Source organism: Amblyomma mixtum, chromosome 9 (genome assembly GCF_055824585.1).
Source record: "Amblyomma mixtum isolate Tamu chromosome 9, ASM5582458v1, whole genome shotgun sequence".
Classification (NCBI taxonomy): Eukaryota; Metazoa; Arthropoda; class Arachnida; order Ixodida; family Ixodidae; genus Amblyomma; species Amblyomma mixtum.
In genome coordinates, this window is record NC_143020.1 from 35,511,853 (window position 1) to 35,534,566 (window position 22,714).

General features: G+C 53.3%; 1 protein-coding gene across 1 annotated transcript; it reads right to left on the reverse strand.

Moving 5' to 3' along the window:
- Positions 1-15,576: 15,576 nt before the first annotated feature.
- Positions 15,577-21,272, reverse strand: LOC149328736 (uncharacterized). The gene is made up of 2 exons (XM_089559694.1): positions 19,755-21,272; positions 15,577-15,700 (listed from the first exon to the last, which is right to left on the reverse strand). The coding sequence occupies exons 1-2, from the start codon at positions 21,015-21,017 to the stop codon at positions 15,599-15,601; spliced, it is 1,365 nt and encodes a 454-aa protein (XP_089415820.1). The 5' UTR covers positions 21,018-21,272; the 3' UTR covers positions 15,577-15,598.
- Positions 21,273-22,714: the final 1,442 nt, after the last annotated feature.

The following is a 22,714-nucleotide window of genomic DNA, read 5'->3' on the forward strand; positions in this document are numbered from 1 at the left end:
AAACCTGAGCTAGCCGACCGGATCATCGGCGAATTTGAACTTAATGGACCCGACGGGAGGGTCCCCCTTGTGGGGCACCTGCGCCAAGACGGCAAGGACGTCTGCTACGGCGTCATTACCGTCCGTAACTCTGAAACTACGGACTCGCTCCGTACTAGGCTCCAATGGCGCTACGGCACCATCGTGGAAGTGCGAAAATTTGGGACATCCAACAAAGCGAGACTGACTTTTGCCGGAACAGAGAAGCCACGTTTCGTGCACTACGATTCAGAGCTTGTACAAGTTAGGCCTTACCAGCGAACCATTCCAGCCTGCCGACATTGCGGTGTGGTCGGCCACCGCGTGGACGCCTGCCCCGGCCAGAGGCTGGACCGGTGTGGCCTGTGCGGACAGCAGGCTCTACTCGTTGAGGGGGTGCGGGCCCCTCACCAGTGCAACCCAAAGTGTTCAATGTGCGGCGGGGCCCATGCCACGGGGGGCCCTGCGTGTACGGCTAAATATCGCGCTATCCAGCCCCCGCATGCCGAGCGCGGCCGTAAATCGAAGCGGAATCGACGCAAGCGTGGCAAGCGTCGCCCGGACAAGCTGAAGGCCAAGGCTGCCGACCAAGCCATGGACCATCTTGTGAATTCCTCTACCGGGAGCCAGGGGAAACCTCCAGCTGCGCCACCGCCGCCTCAAGCCGGTGCAGCGAAGCCCCTCGGACCTCCCCAGAACGGCGGCTCCAAGACGTGGGCAAACGTTGTCAAGCAACACTCCCAGGTGAGCGGCGCGGGCAGGGCAGCTTCTCCCTTCCCTCCCCCTTCCCAATCCCAACCACGGCCAATCTCTGCCGAACAAAAAGAAATTTCTGCTCTCCGCGAGCAGGTTGCAAATTTTCAAAAGCGCCTCGCAATAGCGGAGGCCCGCGAAAATTCCCCCAACCACACCTCTGCCTCACCCGCAGCAGAGGCAATGGAAAGCGACGCAACCCCTTCAGGACAGGCTGCGCATGCCCTCACGGCACTCGAGGCGAGAGTGAGCGCGCTCGAAACTCAAGTTAACAACAGAATATCCGCATTGGAAACGCAAATCAATGCCACACTTACGGCGGCACTCAACAAAATTAGCCACCTTGCGGCATCTATCCCAAACCTCATAACCGCTCAGTTCGCTCAACTCACCCGCGCTCCCAAGCGCGCTGGCCCGCTCAAAACCTTCGCAGGCCGGCAGCTCAAAGCGTCTAGGCGTCGAATCGCCGGAGAAGAAGAAGAGGTCCCCTGTGCCATCCCCAGTATACCGAACGCTCCTCTCTTTGGAGCCACTGGCTCTCAAGCCTCCTCTCTCCAAACTCACAACTCTACCCTTGATCATGGCGGGCGCCCCTAGAAATAGGAAGCATCCGCGAAGCAATTCGATCCCTATTCAAATTGTACAGTGGAACTGTCGCGGATTCAAGGCACGCACAAAGCGAGCCGATCTACGCCTTTTCCTTACAACTTTCCCAGAATTACCTGCTGTGGTGGCCCTTCAGGAGCCAGGAAATGGCGCCACCCTTGCCAGTTACACGGTGTACCAGCAGGATGCGCAGAGCTGCCTCTGCGTACATAAAAATTACACGGCCTCCCAGGTTGACCTGGATCTTAGCGCTAATTTCTCCTATGTAATGGTGACGATCCTTCCGCTACGCAAACAGGACCCCCCATTGCACATACTCAACATTTACTGTCCCCCAAAGCTACCAAATGTTACATTCGCAGACATCTTCAGCCGGGCTTTGAAGGTCGCGAATCGGGATCCCCTCATAATCGTTGGGGACTTTAATGCTCCCAGCACCTTATGGGGGTACACACGTGAAGAGAAACGCGGACGCAAGTTGGCGGAGCTTGTTTCCACACTGGGCCTTACTCTTCACACGGATCCCGCGCAACCCACTCGTATAGGTAACTCCGTTACACGCGATACGTGTCCGGACCTCACCTTTACGAAAAATATTCGCTATGCAGATTGGAGGAACACCGAGGAATCCCTCGGTAGCGGCCACTGCATAATTACCACTACAATCCATACCAAACCACTCACAAGGCCACAGGCCAATGCAAAACTACCCGACTGGACCAAATTTAGGAGCAGCTACACCAATCCTCAATCAATAATGGACCAAGGATACTCAACGTGGTCCCAACACCTAGTATCCCACTTGAAATCAGTCGAGCAAAATGTTCAACTCTCAGAGGCGAGCCCGGCGGTGGATAACCACCTCCTCCACCTCTGGGAGGCACGACACAGCCTAGTCCGCCGCTGGCGCCGTCAAAAACACAATCGGAAACTCAAAATTCGCATCGCGGATATCACCCAACAGGCGGCACAATACGCGGCCCAACTCGCCGACTCCAATTGGGTGCACCGATGCAACACTGCAGCTCAGCAAATGTCGAGTCGGAGTACGTGGCGCCTCTTCCGCGCCCTTATTGATCCGGCACAAACCCGTACTGAGACACAAAAACAGCTTCAAAGGGCTATACATAACTTCACTGGAGACACGGCCAAACTGGCCGATGCGCTCCGCGACAAATATTTGAGTATACACCAGGATCCCCGTGGTCAGGCGTACTCGTATGCAGGTTCCGAGAACGCGGATTTGGATCAACCGTTCCAGCTCCATGACCTAAAAGCGGCCCTGGCTAAAATGAAGCGAGGTACAGCACCAGGCCGGGACAAGGTGACGGTAAAGCTTATTGCCAACCTACCAGATCGCGCCTACGAAACTCTCCTCGATTACTTCAACACTATCTGCATTGGAGGCACAGCACTCCCCATAGATTGGAAAACGGCACTAGTAACTTTCATTCCCAAGCCAGGTAAAGCCATTAACACCGACAACCTCCGGCCCATCTCCCTCACTTCGTGTGTGGGGAAGCTGATGGAGACTATGGTCCGCGACAGATTGTCGGCTTTCCTGGAACAGCAAAACATTTTCGCAGACACCATGTACGGTTTCCGCCCACACCGATCCGCACAAGATGTCCTGTTGCAACTTCACAAGGAGATTCTCGACCCCGTCGAGCACCCAAGCAATGATAAAGTAGTCGTCGCACTTGACCTGCGGGGGGCTTTCGACAATGTGACCCACGAGATCATCCTATCCCACTTGTCGCAAACAGACTGTGGGCGCAATACTTTCAATTATATCAGAGAATTCCTTACAGATCGCCAATCCTATATCCGGCTGCAAGACACAGAATATGGCCCATATCAACTTGGCACAAGAGGGACCCCACAGGGAGCTGTCCTCTCGCCATTAATATTTAATCTGGCCATGATGAAGCTCCCTACCCAGCTGGCAGAGGTCGCCGGTGTGCAGCACGCTCTGTATGCGGACGACATCACCCTCTGGGCAACACAACAATCGGTTGGAGACATCGAGACCAACCTGCAACAAGCGGCAGATATTGTGGACGAATACGCTCGTCGCTGTGGTCTTGAATGCTCCCCGAGCAAATCTGAATTTGTGCACATACGCCCCAACTCAAAGTGCACAACCAAAATTGCCCTTTCCCTACTTAGCGGACCGATACCTGAACACGAGGAGATCCGGGTACTGGGGCTTTTCATTCATCATAGGCGCAAGATAGACACTACCCTAAACAAGCTACGTAAGGTGGGGGACCAGGTGGGTCGGATGCTCCGCCGGGTGTCCAATAAAAGGGGGGGACTACGATGCAAAGATGCCCTGCGGCTGGCCAATGCATTCGTGACCAGCCGGATTTTATATTCGGCTCCCTACCTCCACCTACGCAAATGCGATGAGAATGCCTTAGAAGTAGTTCTCCGCAAGATTTATAAGAGAGCGCTCGACCTCCCCATTACGACGTCCAACAAGCGTCTCCTCGGTCTGGGGATGACCAACACTTTTGGGGAGTTACGAGAAGCTCATCTTAACAATCAATACTTGCGCCTAAGCAAAACACCTGCGGGGAGCCGCCTTCTGACCCGCTTACACATATCCTACGCAACACATACAGAAGAACGGGTCCGCATCCCTGAAGCCTGGCGCTTTGCACTCCAGGTGCGACCCCTTCCGAAGAACATGACTGCAGACACCCATGATGGTCGCCGTCTCGCGCGGGCGGAGGCTATTTCTCAACAATATGGCCATAAGCCAGGTGTCTTCTATGTGGATGCGGCCGGCCCACACCATGGGGGTTGGTACACGGCGGCCGTCATCCACCAAAACACTACAGTTCAGGGCCTTACTTTCCGTGCCCCAAACATTACATTTGCGGAAGAGATCGCCATTGCACTGGCCGCCGCAGATCCAGAGTCCCGAGTCATTATTACGGACTCCAGGGGCGCCTGCCGCAATATTGAGCAAGGGTATATTCCAGGCCGTGCTTTCAAAATTCTCCACGCATGCGAATACACAGGGTTTCCGACCCATCGTACCATCGTGTGGGCTCCGGCTCATGCGGGTCTTGAGGGGAACGAGGCAGCAGACGCTGCCGCCCGCGCGCTTACTCACCGGGCGTCGCCTCATCCGCAGCCTGATCCGGAAGTCAATTTCAATCCGGCCATCACCTTTAAAGAGATCACCTCTCTTTATCAAAATTTTCATGGTCTCTATCCCCCTCCCTGTAAAGGCCTCACCAGGGTGGAGGAGCGCTGGCTTCTCCGCCTCTATACCAATACTGTACTGTGCCCGGCAGTACTTAAGCACTTCAATTCTTCTTTCTCGGGCGCGTGCCCACGCTGTGAGGAGGAGTTTTCGGACACCTACCACATGGTGTGGGCATGCCCTTCCAATCCTGCCTACCCACCCCACCTCCACCCCACTCGAGAGGACTGGGAAGCTGCCCTGCGCGGCTGCTCCGAACTCCATGCCCAACAGGCATTGGTAGCTAGAGCCCGGGCCGCTGCGGAAGCTACAGGGATCCCGGACTAGGGATCCCTCCTAGTGTTTGTAAGGGGCGGGCCCTTCCGGCTCGCCCCATCGACCTCTCACTGTAAATAGAAATAAACGTTTTCCTCCTCCTCCTCCTCCCAGAAATTGTGCTTTCTTTTTTTTCGTATTCTGTACACCGCTCCGGGCACCTATAGTGCTTAAAAAAGACGAGGATGAAAAGGAACGTACACAACGTTTAGAACGGGTTGAAAGGTATGCACAAATTCAGATTGTGCGGAGAAGACTGCAATTTTCTTGTGCATTCCTCCTCTCCACTTTTCGCCTAATCATATTCATTCATGAAATAGCTAGTTTAGTTTAGTTTATAGGGTTTAACGTCCCAAAGCGACTCAGGCTATGAGAGACGCCGTAGTGGAGGGCTCCGGAAATTTGGACCACCTGGGGTTCTTTAACGTGCACTGACATCGCACAGTACACGGGCCTCTAGAATTTCTCCTCCAAAGAAATTCTAGCCGCCGCGGCCGGGATCGAGAAATAGCCCCCAAGCGATGCTCGTGAAATGGCCCCAAGTGATGCTCGGATTATTTTTGTTCATAGGTTCGATTAAAGCACTGGCGAACCAAGAAAGGAGGATCTTATAAACGGTAGGCAGTGTGCTACCAACATGCACAACATGTCTGTGTGGTAGACAGGGCGTTAAGTCCCGTCTAGTACCTTTTTCACCACAATTCACGAAAATTAAAATATACTGGCGAAGTGAAAATGTTTTCGCGGCCACTTGGTTTGCTTTGAGGCGTGTAATGAAGAACCTAACAACATTAGTACGCACAAAAATCTCTTGAAGCGCTGGTACTAGCGTTCTCCACATCCAACAAATATTCAAAACTTTATGGGCAGTCAATCAGGGCTCTTCTGCCCGAAAAGCAGATCAGCTCTCCAGAAACTGCTTTGATGACAGCGCTATCCTGTGGTTCTGCACAACGCGATTCGGGTGCAATCATTACTTTATAGCGGCTGGCTGGTTACATTTGCTAGAGGCCAAATACCTTTCTTGCATTTGATTTGCAATAAGACCTGACCAGGAACACTCGGGGCAGAGAGAGAGAGAAAACTTTATTTACAAAGGAATTCGGGGCACGCCCCAGGGTCCCCGCACGACCCCACTGCACTCAAGTGTTTATGTTCCTGAGGTCCATAACACTGGCAGCACGGTCGGTGGCGATGGTCTGCACGGCCGGGTCCTCCGAGTGCAGCAGGGTCTCCCAGTCCTCCCAGGTCTTGAGGTTCTCTTGGTCCCGCGGGGGAGGGTCCGCCTGGCAGAGGGAAAGGATGTGGAGGGAAGAAGCGAAGGGTTCTGGGCATAGGGCGCAAGCAGGAGTGGGGAAGGAGGGATGATAGTGGCTTAGGGTAAGGGGCGAGGGGAGAGTATGTGTTTGTAATCTGCGCCAGAGTGTTGCGTGTCTGTTATCTAGGGAGGGGTGGGGCGGGGGGTAGAGCTGGCGAGAGGCTCTGTATGCCTGGGTCAGCTCACTGAATGAGTGCATGCGATCCTTCGTGAATCCCCGATCCGAGGCCACCTGAGCCCGGTTTAAAGAACTTCGGGTGAGTGGAGCTCCCGGAGTGCCTGCGCACTCCGGGAATCCCGAAACGAGGCCACTCGGGGCAACTTTACATCTCACCAAATTAGAGTCGAAGATTTAGGATTAGCGGCTGTGTACAGTGCTACAGAAGCCTCGCTACAGTACTGCCGAAGCTTCGCTAGAGGTGCGGGCTAGCCGTATGCGGAGACGCTACCACATATGGCTAGCCCGCACCTCTCTCCTATCATCCCACGTACATATAAGCGCGATTCAGGCGTCCACTGACCCAGACAGCCAGTTATGCTCACTTCCGCTCCTTAAAATGGCACAACGTGGTTAATTCCAACGCAAGCAGCGCACATCTGTCACTACCGCCACGTAGCTTAAAGCTCGATTGAGGTGTCCACTCTCCAAAGAGGGCAGTTATGCAGATCGTACACACCACCCCGGGCATGTACGCAGAGTTGATAGAAAAGCTCAATACCAGGTATCTGTGCTCCGACCAAGTCGTGGAACAGCCGGAATATTCTGGGGTGCCGAGTCCCAAGCTGGACATCCCACCCACGAAAGAAGAAATCGAAGCAGAAATCGCGGCCATGAGAAAAAATGCAGCTCCACGTCCAGATAAAAAAAAGCGAAGCTGATATTTAACCTCAGCGATGACACCATCATCTCGCTGGTGGAATGATTCAACGAGGGGCATTGGGGTACAGGAAGGTTACCAATATCCTGGGAGACAGCCGAGGTTCGGTTCATACCGAAGCCGAAAAACCCCTTAAACTGAATAATCTAAGACCTATATGGCTGACCTCGTGTTTGAGGATGGTGGTGAAAAGTTTTAATTACTGAAATAGAGTTTGGAAGCCACATATTGGCCCCGCTACATGGTCGGCGTCCCTAGTCCGGGACACCGCATGACAATGCTCCGTCTCTCGCCCGTTTCACCAGAGCCCTTTGGGTCTCAAGCGTGAAGCAGTTGAGGAGGGCAGTCTCCCATGCCTCTCTGGAAGGGGTAGGGGAAGGGGGAGGTGGAGATTTTGAGTACATGCCCACACCATGTGGAAGATATCACAGGTCTCCCCACAGTGCGGGCATCGCCAATCCGTGTTAGGATCGTAATGTTTTAAGATTGCAGGACAGAGCAGAGTAACTGTCTGCAGGCGCCTTAAAGTTATCTCCTCCGTTTTACTCAGCCCCTTTGCAGGGGCCGCGAAAAGGCGGTGGTTGTCGCTATAATTCGTTATTATTTCCCTGAATCGCAGCAGCGGCTGGTTAGTCTCCGAGGCAGAAGAGCTGGGATGAGGAGCCCGGTGAATAAGCGTTCGGGCAGCCGCGACAGCGGCCTCAGTGACCACCACCTAATTCGCATAACACTAAGTTATCGCCGCCCTCAGCGCCATTTTACCGTTAGACAAACTAATTGGGACCAGCTACGAAAATTTCTCCTGGAACACGTACAGTCAACACAGGTAAACTTCGACCTAGACACCTGGACTACCCATTTACAGGAGGACATTCGCCAACATACCCTAACACTAGACACTACCCCAGACACCTCCGTAATTGACAGTAAGCTCGCGCACCTCCTTCAAGCTCAAGAACGCATAACACACGGATGGAAAACTCAAAAAAACAATAGGAAACTAAAACTCAAACTCGCACAGCTTCAGACCCAAACAGAACACCACAGTGCCACTCTTTGCAAAGCTAACTGAAATCAGATTTGTGACAGTCTCCGCGGCAATCTCTCCACAACCCGTGCCTGGCACCTCTTACGCCACGTGCTAGACCCCACGCAATTTAAACCCAGACACGCCTTAGCATTCGCCGCCTTACTCATAACCACAGGCAGGACACGAACGCCTTCCTCGCGCAGGTGAAATCAACATATACCACCCCAGGTGACCCTTGCAAGCATCCGGAGTACACGGGTCCACCTCAACCCCAGCTTGACGCCCCTATTACAGAGGCGGAATTTCGGACAGTCCTTTTGAAATTACGCAATACTGCATCCGGGGAAGATCAAATTACCAATGCTGCCATCCGAAACCTTGACGATGCCTCCATATCTCATCTAGTCACCCACTTTAACGAGTGCTGGAAATCAGGTACCCTCCCAGCCACCTGGAAGCATCGAAAAATCATATTTATTCCTAAACCCCAAAAACCCATCAACATAGAGAATATCCGACCAATTTCTCTGACATCTTGTCTCGGCAAGGCCTTCGAACAAATAATTCTTGCCCGACTAACCACGTACATGGAAGACAGCCACCTTTTTCCGCATAGCATGGTGGGCTTTCGTGCGTACCTATCTGCACAGGATGACCTACTACAAATTACACATGACGTGCTTGATGACACGATCCCCCACCTCACTAAAGCTATTCTGGCGGTTGACCTCACAAAGGCATTTGACAGGATTCGACACGACGCCATTTTGCGAGAACTGCAGGCACTACAAGTAGGCTCAAATACCTACAACTACGTTCGCGCCTTTCTCTCGGGCTGCACTGCCTCCCTGCACATAAGAGAGCTGAGCACACCACCTTATACACTTGGCGAGCTTGGAACCCCCCAAGGCGCGGTCCTCTCCCCTCTTCTCTTTAATATTGCTCTCATCCCCCTAGCTCATAAACTCGCTGTCATCCCACACCTAAGGCATACCTTGTACGCTGATGATATTACCGCATGGACCACTCATATATCTGATGGAGAAATTCAGGAAACTCTTCAATTAGCAGCTGACACCATCTCCGCTCATGCGTCATCTATTGGGCTCGAATGCTCCCCCGCTAAATCCGCGCTTCTCCTCATAAGACCGAAATCTGCAGCTAAGTCGCCCATTCAAATCGCTTTACAAGGAACCCCTATCCCCGTCACCCCCCCCCCTCCCCCCCCCGTATCCTTGGCCTTTACTTGCAGGATTCCGCACGCAACGATCATACACTTAAAACACTCAAGGCCTCCTCGCAATCCGTGTTGCAACTTCTACGCCGCGTATCCTCCCTGCACAAAGGTTTAGACGAAGCGGACAGCAAGAAAGTAGTGCATGATTTTACACTTAGCCGCATTTTATACGCCACCCCATATCTTAAGCTCAACCGCATGGAAACAGAGCGAGTGAACGCCATGATTCGTCTAGCAACCAAGGCAGCCTTAAACTTACCCAGCAGCACTAGCACAGCCAAGCTCCTCGAAATAGGCATGCATAACACCTTTCAGGAACTAGTAGACGCGCAGCTCCAGACACAGTATCTAAGACTTGCCGCGGGCGCAACTGGCAGGCATATCCTCGCTTCCCTTCGAATCAACATTCCCGCTAATCAGACATCCCTTATAGCCATTCCTCGACACATTCATACCCCCCTCGTTGTGAAACCCCTTCCCCGGTACGTTCATCCCCAGTACCACATTCCTCACCGCATGGCTCGCGCTAGGCCCTACACAAGTATTACGGACAAGCCCAGGACGCCATTTGGTAGACGCCTCGTGCACAGCTCATGAAGCTGTAGCTGTTGGTTACAATCCAGCCCTAGCACAGCCCCTCACACACCGCCTTCCCTCGGGCTGTACGCCTGAGGAGGCAGAGGAAACCGCCATCGCCCTAGACCTTGTACATTCCAATGCAAACTACATATTTAGCGATTCTAAAACGGCTCTGTTCAACTTCGCGAGAGGCAGGATTCACGCCCCCGCTTGGGAGTTGTTGAACACCCCCTCCAAAAACTTACCACGCAGGGTAGAGCTCCAGTGGGTGCCGGCTCACTCTGGGAATCCAGGAAACGAGGCTGCCGATAAATTTTCCCGAGGTTTGATTTGCCGGGCTCAGGACGGCCTCGATCCAGGTTTCTCGACAGAACGGGCGCACACCTTTGCAGAGCTCTCGAAAATGCCCCGCTTGGACCGTCGGACTTACCCTCCTCCACACCCCTCCCATACCCATTCCCAAAAGATCCTCTGGAGACGCCTCCAGACTCGCTCTCTCTCATCCCCTCAGCTGCTATCTCTCTACTGTGGCACCTCCTTCGCATGCACCCTGTGCGGCGACCCTTACGCCACACTCTCCCACATCCTTTTCGGCTGCCCTGCTGATCCTCCCCCGCAGGGACAGCCCGCGTTATGAGGACTGGGAGGTCGTGCTCTCGTCTCTGGACCCGCCATCGAAGCTTTTTGCGGTGCTTCGGGGTGCCGACGTCATGACCAAACACCACATCGACGTTCCGACGTAGAGTGGGACCGTGCGGTGGTCCAGGGACCCAAGGGGGGTCTAAACACACTTGCCATAATGAAGTTTTTCTCTCTCTCTCATTACCTCGTAAGCCCTGATGGCCAGGAGCCCAAATGATTCTTTTCGGTGTTGGATCAGTGGCAGTCCGTCTTAGAATGCAAGCAGCTAAGGGGGAGATCTCCCCTGCCAAGTAATGATCACATGCTTTTCGGGAGTCCGTAATGATGATTTTCGAATTGGCGTGGGCGGCAGCAAGGGCTATCGCTACTTCCTCGGCTCACATTGAATTGTTTGGGGAAGCTCATAGAGAGGGTCATCAACACGAGACTGAGTAGATACTTAGAAGATGACAACCTCCTAACTAACACTCAATTGGGCTTTCGCCCTCACCTATCGACTCAGGACGCCCTCTTGTACTTGTACAAATACCTCCTTGAGACACCTCCCAAGTCACAGACAAGGACCATCCTGGCATTCACTTGATTTGAAAGGAGCATTCGATAACGTTCTACATAAAAATATCCTGCAAAGCCTCACCGATACCAACTGTGGCGCGAGAACCTACAAGTATATCAAACACGTGTTATCAGCCAGGGAAGCCACTATAAACTTCTTTGGAATAAAATCAGATCCCATCACGCTAGGCCCGAGAGGAACACCGCAATGGGCGGTACTATCACCCCTCTTGCTCAATTTGGCTATGAAAGATCTACCAGGCCTTTCCAAAATTTCCGGCCTCAAACACACATTGTATGCGGATGGTTTCACTGTCTGGTGCAACTCGAGGAGTGACGGCGAGATTGAGGAGCGCCTTCAAGCAGCAGCGGACACGGTGGACCGGTACGCCAGGGAGAGCGGCCTCCAGTGTACGCAGGAAAAGCCTGAGATGCTCATCCTGAAGAACCCGAGGACACCCCTAGCGCAGTACATCACGGTTTATGTAGAGAACCACCCAGTACAGAAACCCACGGAGATCAAGATACTAGGGCAGTATACACGGCAGGGGCGACAGAACACCACCACTATGAAGAAGCTTACAACATCCACCGAGCAAATCCTCCGGATGATACATCGTATCCGAAATAAAGACCATGACATGAAGGAAAGGGACACCATCCGCTTAGTGCAAGATTTCGTGATCTCTCAGATAATGTACAGGACAGCATTCCTTGCCCTCTACAGGTCGGAAATTGAAAAGTTGGAGACACTGATCAGGAAAGCCTACAAGACGGCACTGGGGCTACCGAACTCCACGCCAACAGCAAAGCTCATGGCTCTTGGAATACACAATACCTTCAAAGAGATGTGGGAAGCACAATGGCTCTCACAACTCAATAGGCTCGCACTCCCAAAATCCTGCAGAGCATTGCTCTAGAAGATCCATGTTAATCTGCCCTATACAATAGGCGGAAGGGAACAGGTACCACGCGATCTGAGAAGACGCATCAACGTGCTCCCCATTCCACGGAATAAGCATCCCGCATATAGCATCGAGAGGAGGAAAGCAAGAGGGGAAGCCCTGCAGAAGAAATGGGAAAAACAAACTAACACCCTTTACGTGGACGCAGCAGTCCCACAGAATGGAGTGATGACAGTTGGGGTCTCACGCCTTCAGGATCGATGGTGAACTGCGCCTCGATGGAAACATCTAACCCCTCTCACACAGAGGAGGCAGCTATTGTATTAGCTGTAGCATCTAACCCCAACGCCGTTGTGCTCACTGATTCCCAGAATGCCTGTCGCAACTTGAATAACGTATTAATTCACAGGTCAGGGTTATCATTGCTGACTAAGCATCCACCCAGCCAAGCCTCAGTCATCTGGTTTCCCGGTCACCTGGAACTACGAGGAGGAAACGAAGCCGCTCATAGGCACGTATCCCGGGCGTCTTGTTTCCCGGGCGTCTCCCCCTGATGACCATGAAGGGTGCCGCGACATAATAGGTTTAGCACTGTATGCTGACAATCTCGCGCCATACAGAACTGCCAGGAAGGGGCACCCGACACCACACAAATCCCTAAATAAGTTAGAATACTACAAATCAACACATACCCAACGCCAACTAAGTTACACCAGTGGTACCTTACACTATACTCTCAGCAGTGCCCACACTATGGAGAGGTAGCTAACCTCTACCACATGGTGCGGGCATGCCAGTTTAATCCCTTAGTTGACCCCATTCCAAATCCCTCGGAGGAGCAGTGGGAGGCTATTCTGCTCAGCAATGATCCTGACCGTCAGCTCTGGCTGATGGGAAGGGCCAGCGCTGCAGCAACAGCCAGTGGACTTACCGGTCTGGGCGGCCCACCCACATGTTCTAAGAATATTCAGCAAATAAATACGTTTTCAATCAATCAATAGCCGTATGCGTTAGCGCTGACAACGAATGATGAGCGAACTCTCGCGATAAACCAATGACTGCCACCTGCTGGGGTGGCATGGCGGATGGTGACTTTAATATAGATATAAAGACAAAGAAAGAGGAATTCCTTACCACTCATGGGGGAGAACATTCCGTTCCTCTCGCTCATAACGCCTCCCACGGCTGTAACAACCTCGCGAAATACTTGCATAGACCTCTTCTTTGAGAAGGTTTGGTTTGGTTTATGGGGTTTAACGTCCCAAAGCGACTAAGGCTGTGAGAGACGCCGTAGTAGAGGGCTCCAGAAATTTCGACCACCTGGGGTTCTTTAACGTGCACTGACATCGCACAGTACACGGGCCTCTAGAATTTCTCCTCCAAAGAAATTCCAGCCGCCGCGGCCGGGATCGAACCCGCGTCTTTAGGGTCAGCAGCCGAGCACCATAACCACTGAGCCACCGCGGCGGCTCTTTGAGAAGGGGGGTCGAGCAAGTCGAGTATATATCCATCTATTTCTCCGACCACAAATCTTCCATGACAGTCAAGAACTGTTAGCGGAGTGTTTCTTGAGGAAAATTATGTGTGAAAAATAATAAGTTGTCTGCAATTTTATTTATTTATTTGAACATACTGCAGGCCCTTTTCGGGCCCATGCAGGAGTGTTTACAATGCATCATTGATCAAACAGAGTAAAAACAAAAATTCAAAAATACAGAGATGTTCTCTGACCCAAACACACACAAATTGTACACAAATGACTTGCTCGAATTCTTTGCCTCAATCTATTCAAAAGCTGAAAAGCTGATGTGCTGCGCTCAAATTTTGCATTAGGAAGTAATGTAATCGGTGGCATTTTTTTTTTCATGCTTTAACTCCAGCAAAAACTTTTCTCTTTAGTACCTTTCCTTTTTGCTACTAATACTTCGCTCCGGTCGCTTCCTTCAGCTTCACGCGTAGGAGTGATCCGCTTCAGAGGTACGCTGTAATGTACAGAGCGTTAAAGGAAGAAAGCAAAAAAACTTTTGCACGTACTCCTTTGCTAGGAGGAGGGCAGGTTCAGAAACCGGGTCAGGGACAGCAGCAGCGCATGGGAGGAAAGATGTACTTAGTATCCCCGGTTGTTAATTAGCGTTTTAATCAAACACCCCTGAAGATTGCGTCAAAACTTACCGTCACCCAAGCACGATTAGAAACATCGCGTCAAGGCGATGATGGTTACTCATGTGATGGCATGTCCCTAAAATGGCTCCAGATTGTAACCTTAGATAAGTCTCGTGAAGCTATCAGCACTGATCCACAGTGCTTTACAAAATTGACGCCGCTATATATTTACAGGAAGGGGGGGTGGGGGCGACAGAAAACCCGTCATTAAAATTTTGCAGTGTCCTAGCTCTGCTATGCCAGTATATGTGAGGGCGAGATGCCTACATCTCGGTGGACACCTGAACCAGAGTGAAGGCGCATAACTGCCCTCTTGGAACAGTGGACACCTCAACGTGCTTTAAGCTACGTGGCGGTAGTGATAGGTGTGCGCTGCATGCGTTGGCATTGAAAACGCTGCGCCAGAAACAGCGCTGAAGCCATAGGCCGTCGGCGTTCGTTGTGTTCATTGGCTTTGGCAACGGTTTACACTACAATCATGTTAAGAAAGGAAGTGCGCATAATGGCTCCCTGGGTCAGTGGACGCCTGAATCGTGTTTATAGGTACGTGTGGTGGTGAGAGAGAGATGTGGGCTGCAGGCATTGGCAACATTGCGCCAGAAATGCGGCGCTGAAGCCATAGGCTCTCGGCGTTCGTTGTGTTCATTGTTGTCGTTGTTGTTGTTGCGACTGAGAGAAGAATGAAAGGAAAGTGCACTGGCCTGCCGACTCGCTCGCCAAGCCAACACCACTGCCACGTGCAGATAGAGGAGAGTTAAAAGATGAGGAAAGAGTGAAAGAAGAGACGCGGGTCGCAACAACCGCATCCGCCGAAGCGAAGACGCTGGCTGAAACCACAGTTACTCCCCTGGCGCTGACAACGTTTTATACTCCGATCATTTTAATGAAAGGAGGTGCGCATAATGGCTCCCTGGGTCAGTGGACGCCTGAACCGTGCTTATAAGTACGTGAGATGATGAGAGAGATGATGTGGGCTGCAGGCATTGACAACGTTGGGCCAGAAACTCGGCGCTGAAGCCATAGGCAGTCGGCATTCGTTGCGTTCATTGGCGTTGGAGTTGGCGTTTTACACCTCGATCATTTTAAGGAAAGGAAGACGTGCTCGCGCGTAAAGGCATGCCAGCTTTGCGTTGTGATGTCACTTTCTCCAGGCGCATGCGCAGCATGGCTCTCCAGAGAGAGAGAGAGAGAAAACGTTGTTACAACAGGAATTCGGGGCACGCCCCAGGGTCCCCGCACGACCCCACTCCACTCAAGTGTTTATGTTCCTAAGGTCCACAACACTGGAGGAGGAGAAAAGCATTTATTTAGTAATGTACAGAGAGGTGCTCGGGGAGAGGCCCCTAGTGGGTCTCCCCCCTTACAATACTAGTCGGAGTCCCTCATTCCGGGATCCCGTTGGTCGAGACCGCTACACAAGTCCGCCGAACCAGGGCCTGCTGGGCCGATAGTTCCAGGCAGCTGAGTAGGGCCGCCTCCCAGTCCTCTCGGGTAGGGGAAGGGGTGATTTGGGGGAGAGAAGGATTTTTTCTGCATGCCCAAACCATGTGGAAGGTGTCGGCCACCTCCTCACAGAATGAGCAGCGGCCGTCAAAAGAAGGATTAAAGTGCTTGAGAACCGCCGGGCACAGCAGGGTGTTTGTAAAGAGCCTGAGGAGAATTCGTTCGCCAGCTTTACCCAGTCCTTTCATAGGAACTGGGTATCGCCGGTGTTCGGCACGATAGTGCTCAGTAATTTCTTTGAAAGAAAGGAGAGGGCTGTGATCTGGGTTAAGCTCCTCCCAAGGGACGCCTGGTGCCCGGTGAGTGAGTGCGCGGGCTGCCTCATGGGCGGCTTCGTTACCTGGCATGCCTTGGTGGCCGGGGACCCATATGATTGAGCGATGAGTTGGATCGCCGTCGCGAGTACTGCGGTGTAAAATTTGGTGAGCGGGTGGAGTGATCCAACCAAACTCAAAGTTACGACAGGCTCCGCGAGAGTCTGTGAGGATGAATTTAGAGTCGGGATGGGAGGCTGCGAGGGCGATCGCCACCTCCTCCGCATGCGTTGAGTTGGGCGCTCTGAACGAGAGGCCGTCCACCTGTTTTCCCTCGTGTATGACTGCAGCTGTGTACCATTCCCCCCTGGAGCGGTAGGGGCCTGCAATGTCGACGTAGAAGACGTGTTTCTTTGAGCCATAGTGGCGGTGCAGGGCATTCGCCCGCGCCTGGCGCCGGCCATTATGGTCCTCCTTGTTCATCTTAGTCGGAAGGGGTCGAACGTAGAGGGCGCTTCTCCACAGTTCTGGCACTCGAACCCGTTCCATGGTGTGGTGATCATGTCTGATATGTAACCGGTCCAAGAGGCGGCGACCGGACACGGTCTGGGCGAGACGCGTGTATTGGTTAACGAGATGCGCCTCGCGGAGTTCTCGATAGGTGTTCACCACCCCCAACGCGAGAAGTCGCGCGTTGGAAGTGGATATCGGGAGGTCGAGGGCTCTCTTGAAAATTTTGCGGAGTACAATCTCCAAGTGATCTTCGTCATGTTTCCGTAAGCGGAGGTAAGGAGTCGAGTACAGTACTCGACTTGTTACGAAGGCATGCGCGAGCCGCATCGCATCCTTACTTCGCAACCCTCCTCGCTTGTTAGAAACGCGGCGAACCATTCGGCCCAACTGGTCGCCGACTTTGCGGAGTTTGGCAAGAGTTGTGTCTGCCTTACGATGTTGATTAATGAAGAGACCGAGTATTCGTAGCTCCTTCGCTTCACGGATGGGGCCGCTTGCGAGAGAAAGCTGAACGGAGATTTTGCATTTCGGAGAAGATCGAATATGCACAAATTCAGACTTGGACGGGGAGCACTGGAGGCCGCAGTACGTGGCATAGTGGTCAACTATGCTCGCCGCTGCTTGCAGGCATTCCTCCATCTCTCCTATATTTCCCGTAGTGGCCCAGATGGTGATGTCATCGGCGTACAGCGCATGCTGAACACCGCCGACAGCCGCCAGCTGTGCCGGGAGATACATCATAGCAATGTTAAAGAGAAGCGGGGACAACACAGCGCCTTGTGGTGTGCCCCGCGTTCCCTTCTCAAACGGGCCGTACTCGGTCTCTTGTATACGTATATAGGCCAAGCGGTCTGTTAAGAAATCTTTGATGTAATTGAATGTACGAGGACCACAGTTAATCTCGCTAAGGTGTTTTAGTATGACGCCGTGTTTAACATTGTCAAACGCACCCTTGAGATTGAGTGCTAGGACTATTTTGTCGTTGTGTGGGTGTTCTATGGGTTCGAGAACCTCGTGATGAAGCTGTAAAAGGATGTCTTGTGCGGACTTACTGGGTCGGAAACCGAACATGGTTTCGGCAAAGGAGTTCTTGCTCTCGAGATATTCTGAGAGGCGGTCACGGACCATCGTTTCCATCAGTTTTCCTACGCATGAAGTGAGGGAGATGGGCCGGAGGTTGTCTGTGTTTACCGGTTTCCCCGCCTTTGGGATAAAGGTTACCAATGATGTCTTCCAATCCGGTGGCAACGAAGTGTCCCCGGTCCAAATGGCGTTAATATATTCGAGTAGGGTTTCGTATGCCCGATCAGGAAGGTTCGCCAATAATTTGACTGTGACCTTATCCCTCCCGGGCGCCGTCGCCCTGCGCATTTTGGCAAGAGCCGCGCGAAGGTCGTGAAGCTGGAAAAGTTGATCCAGTTCCGGATTCTCGCAGCCTGCATACGAATAATCCTGCCCACGCGGGTCTTGATCCTGATTGAGGTATTGTGAGCGCAAGGTGTTCGCCAGCTGCTTCGTGTTTCCTTGAAAGTTGTGTATCGCGCGATTGATGTGTTTCTGTGTTTCCGAGCGTGTTTGTGTGGGGTCTATGAGAGTCCTGAAGAGCCGCCAAGTGTTGCGGCTGGACATATGTCTTGCTGCGCTGTTGCATCGATCTACCCAGTTAGTGTCTGCGAGCTGGGCAGCATACTCGGCAGCTTGCTGGGTGAGGTCAGAGATGCGAACGCGGAGTTTACGGTTGTGTTTCTGCCGCCGCCATCGCTTAGTGAGGCTGCGGCGAGCTTCCCAGAGGTGCATCAGGTGGTTATCCACGTCAGGTGCACGCTCCGTAAGCTGGATATGGTTTTCGTGCGAACGGAGTGTTTGCATGAGTCCTTGTGCCCAAGTGGAGTAGTCCTGTTCCATGAGAGAAGTTACTGGGAGGGCCTGGCGGAAAGCGTTCCAGTCGGGAAGTTTGGCTTGCGCAAGGGGGCGACGTAAGGGCCGAGTGTAAATGACAGTGTTCAGTTTGCAGTGGTCGCTACCGAGGGTGTCCTCGGTGTTGATCCACTCTGCGTGTTGGATGTGTTTCACGAGGGTAAGGTCGGGGCAAGTGTCCCGAGTGACGGAGTTCCCTACACGTGTTGGGTGGACCGGGTCGGTTAGAAGAGTGATGCCCAGCGTAGATATAAGTTCCGCCAACTTACGACCACGCGTCTCTTCCTTGCAATAGCCCCACATGAGACAGGGCGCGTTAAAATCGCCCACTATCATGAGGGGGTCGCGACCCGCGATCCTTAGCGCTGCGCTAAAGATGTTAGAAAAAGTGATGTTTTTGAGTTTCGGGGGGCAGTAGATATTAAGTATGTGTGCGGGGCTATCTGTTCGCCGCAGGGGGAGGACAGAGACCATCACGTACGAATATTCCAAATTTAGATCGAGATCAACCTCCTGCGCTGTGTAACCCTTATGGACTAGGATACAGGTGAACGGGTCTCGTTGAAAAGCGTTATAGTCCGTGAGCTTAACCGCATCTCCGGTTTCTTGCAACGCAAGGACTGCGGCGGGGTGTTCAAGGTTGTCAATGTACGCCCTTAAGTGGGCGCGTTTGGTCCTGTTTTTGAAACCCCGACAATTCCATTGCACAAGGGAAAAAACTTGCTGTCTTTGCGGGGGGCGGCGCCCTTTAGGGTGTTGGTTGGGAGGGGACGCAGCCATGTTGATTTGAAGGGAGACTGCCTTGGAGAGCCGGCACAGGTTCCGTCACCTGCGGCTGGATCGGTTCCGGCTCTTCCTTGAGTTCGGTTAGATCGATGGGGCGGTTGAATATTGATGGGCGGTTTGCGTCTTTGAGGGGCCCCATTCGGCGTAGAAGCCTGGGGTTTGACTCCAGCCACGTCTTAATATTGGCCGTCACGGTGGCCGTAACCGTGGCCGTGACTGACTTGAACAGATTTTCTTGAATTTGGCCGAAATTTGACATCTGAGTCGCTAATGCGGCAAGGGCGTTTTCGAGGGCGGTGAAACGCACGTCAGAGCTAGATGATGTCGGGTCCACCGGCACTTGTTGCATCGGTTCCGGAGCTACCTGGGCAATAGGCGGGGAGGACCGAGCCGTTTCTAGCGCATGAATTTTGGCCTGGAGTTGCGCATTTTGAGCCCGGAGAGTCTCGAGCTCACGGCGGAGGTCCGCAACCTCAGAGTTAAGGGGGGGAGGAGGAGGAAGGGTTGGTGGGGAAGAAGGTAGGGGAGTGCGGGGGGACGGAGGAGGCCCGTCTCGGCTGCCTACCTTTGGCTGTGATGTCTTCTTTGGTGTGCCAAGCGGACGGCCCTCGAGAGGCGGAAAATCTCCGTTCTGGAATACGGGTGCGCCTGGACCACGTGACGACTTTTGGCTCGTTGATGGAGGGGACTTGGAGACACGCCCGGGCAACGCGCCCGCCGGTGGCGCTGGTCCGGATGTGCCTTGCACCAGCTTGTTGCCAGGCGGGGGAACTTTTGGAGTGGTGTCAGCTCCTGGGGGCACTGCACACTGACGCTGCTTTCGTTGACCGGTTGGGTTTCCCGGTCGTTGCAGCCTCCGGAATTTCGCTTTGCAGTCTTGCGAGCCCGTAAGGTGGCCGCCACCGCAGACGATGCAGGAAGGGGTGCACTCGTGGATCTCCAAGTTGCCGTCTTCGAGGACTGCGACCGTTTGGCCGCAGTGTCCGCAGCGATTGCGTTGAGGATCCGGGCATAAGTCCACACGGTGGCCGATGGTGCCGCATCGGAAACACGCGGGAATAGTCCGCTTGTATTCGCGTACCAAGGTCACCACACTGTTATAGTGCACGTAGCGTGGCACTTTATGCCCCACGAAGGTGAGCAGGGCAATCGTCGACTTCCCCAGCTTGCGGATGAAGGCTATCTCTCCTCCGCGCCACTGGACTTTCGATTTCAAGGTGGTAGAAGTTTCCTGCTCATGGACGGTAATGATCCCCGTGCAGAGTTCACCGTTAACTTTGGCGTGACCGACCATCGGGATGGAGCCTTTGGAAGCTTTCAGAGTAAATTCACGAGCGAGCGCGTTCGCCGCATTCACGTCTTGAGTGTTGGCGATAACGATATTCTGGTCCCAGATGGGCCAGATACTAAGAGTGTCCACCGAGGAGGCATTAACATAGGCGGAGAGCAAAGCACCAAGCTCACCGTTCTGCAGAACCGTCTTCAGGGAGACCGTCATTCTGGGCTTGATGACGATCGTGAAATCTTCTTTGCGGAGTCGAAGCATAGCGGTAGGCCGCCATTTCGTCGATCCAGCTGTTTGCGAGAGCTGATGGTTTGAACTTGAAGTATTTTGATGCACAGAAGCAGGGGCACTCACGGAGGGTCCGTCCACTGCCGAGGTGTTCAGGCGCTGCTGGCGTTTGCGAAGTGCCACCAACGAGAAGAGGCCTTCATCCACGATCTCCTGCGTCGGAGTGGAGGTTTCAGGAGAAGACGGGGCTTCTGCGACGACTTCAGTCCATGCCATCGTCTCGGGATCGTACCCGCGGCGAGCGGAGGCCGCCATGGCGTCCGCGGAGAACGCTGGAGACAGGCTGCTTGGCTTTAGGCCTGGCTAGGGCTCCCACGGGATGAAGACATAAATGGGCCTAAAAGGCCCAAAAATTGGCCCACCCGGTCGAGAGCGATGTCTTCGGGTGCCGGGTGATGTTAATCGTCGAGCACAAGCAAAATTTTCGCGGTCGCAGGGAATTTTTCGGTAATCCGGACGAAAATTGTCGGAGCCGAAATGAGGCGCGTCCGCTCGAGACGCGGCCGGCGATCCTTCAAATCAGAACACTGGCAGCCCGGCCTGTGGCGATGGTCTGCATGGCCGGATCCTCCGAGCGCAGCAGGGTCTCCCAGTCCTGCCAGGTCTTGAGGTTCTCTAGGTCCCGCGGGGTAGGGTCCGCCGAGCAGAAGGAAATGATGTGGAGGGAAGAAGCGAAGGGTTCTGGGCATAGGGTGCATGCCGGAGTAGGGAAGGAGGGCTGATAGTGGGCTAGGGTAAGGGGCGAGGGGAGAGTGTGTGTCTGTAATCTGCGCCAGAGTGTTGCGTGTCTGTTATCTAGGGAGGGGTGGGGCGGAGGGTAGAGCTGGCGTGAGGCTCTGTATACCTGGGTCAGCTCACTGAATGAGTACATGCGCTCCTTCGTGAATCCCGCATCCGAGGCCACCTCAGCCCGGTTTAAAGGTTGGCGGCCTCGTTTCCGGGATTCCCGGAGTGCGCAGGCACCCATATCAGCTCCACTTGGGGGGGCGGGGGTGCATCGGGCGAGTCCAGTATGCCAAAAGCAGGGACAGGGATTCGGCCTCGAGCAAAATTTAGAATTACAGTTTTTGAATCACTGAAAATGTACATGGGCTTCCGTGCGCCTGATAGCGAGTGCAATGGCGGCTTCCTCTGCAGCTTCTGGGGAGGTGTCTGGAGGGAGAGGTAGTGTGATGAGGGCAGATAAAGAGAAGTCCACCACAGCTGTTGTCGCTTCATCACCCGTTGAGGCAGCGTCCACCCATACGGCGTCCGGCTCGGAGCCGTACGCTCGATGGAGTGCCTTCGCACGGGCTCTGCGGCGCTGCTCATAGTGGGACGGGTGCATATTCCTCGGGGGCGGCCTGATGAGGAGCTCCCGGTGAAGGGATCGTGGGTTGGCGAGGAGGGTTGGGTCGTTGGCAGGTATTCTGATGCCGAGGGAGTCCAGGATATGCCGACCTGTGGAGGTTTTTGTGAGCCTGATGTATTAGGCCTGTCGGTGGGCCTCCACCAGTTCCCCGATCGTGTTGTGGAGGCCCAAGTCTAGTAATCTGTCTGTGGGTGTGTTGAGGGGAAGATGAAGTGCTACTTTGAATGGCTCTCCAGGAGCCACGCGAAACTACTCAACCTCGGCCAATGTAGCTCACGCTACAAAACACCTTAAATCTTTTTGTCTCTATCCAATGCAAGTGTTTGTGACATAAATAAATCAACAGGATAATAACTGAGATCTTTGAAGAAGTTTTGGAACGCAATGACTACGTACAATGACGGTGCGGATATTGAATATTTCAACTCGGAATTTTTGGAACAATGCGAGCAGATTCCTACAAGAAAACTGAAAACTCGAGAACTTGGTTTCTATATCTTAGTCATGAATGGAAGACATAAAGGAGAGTTCAAAATTTTCAAGTCACTCGATTTCGTTCCAGCTCTGAAGTAATGCCCTCATACAATCTCCCGCGCTCCAA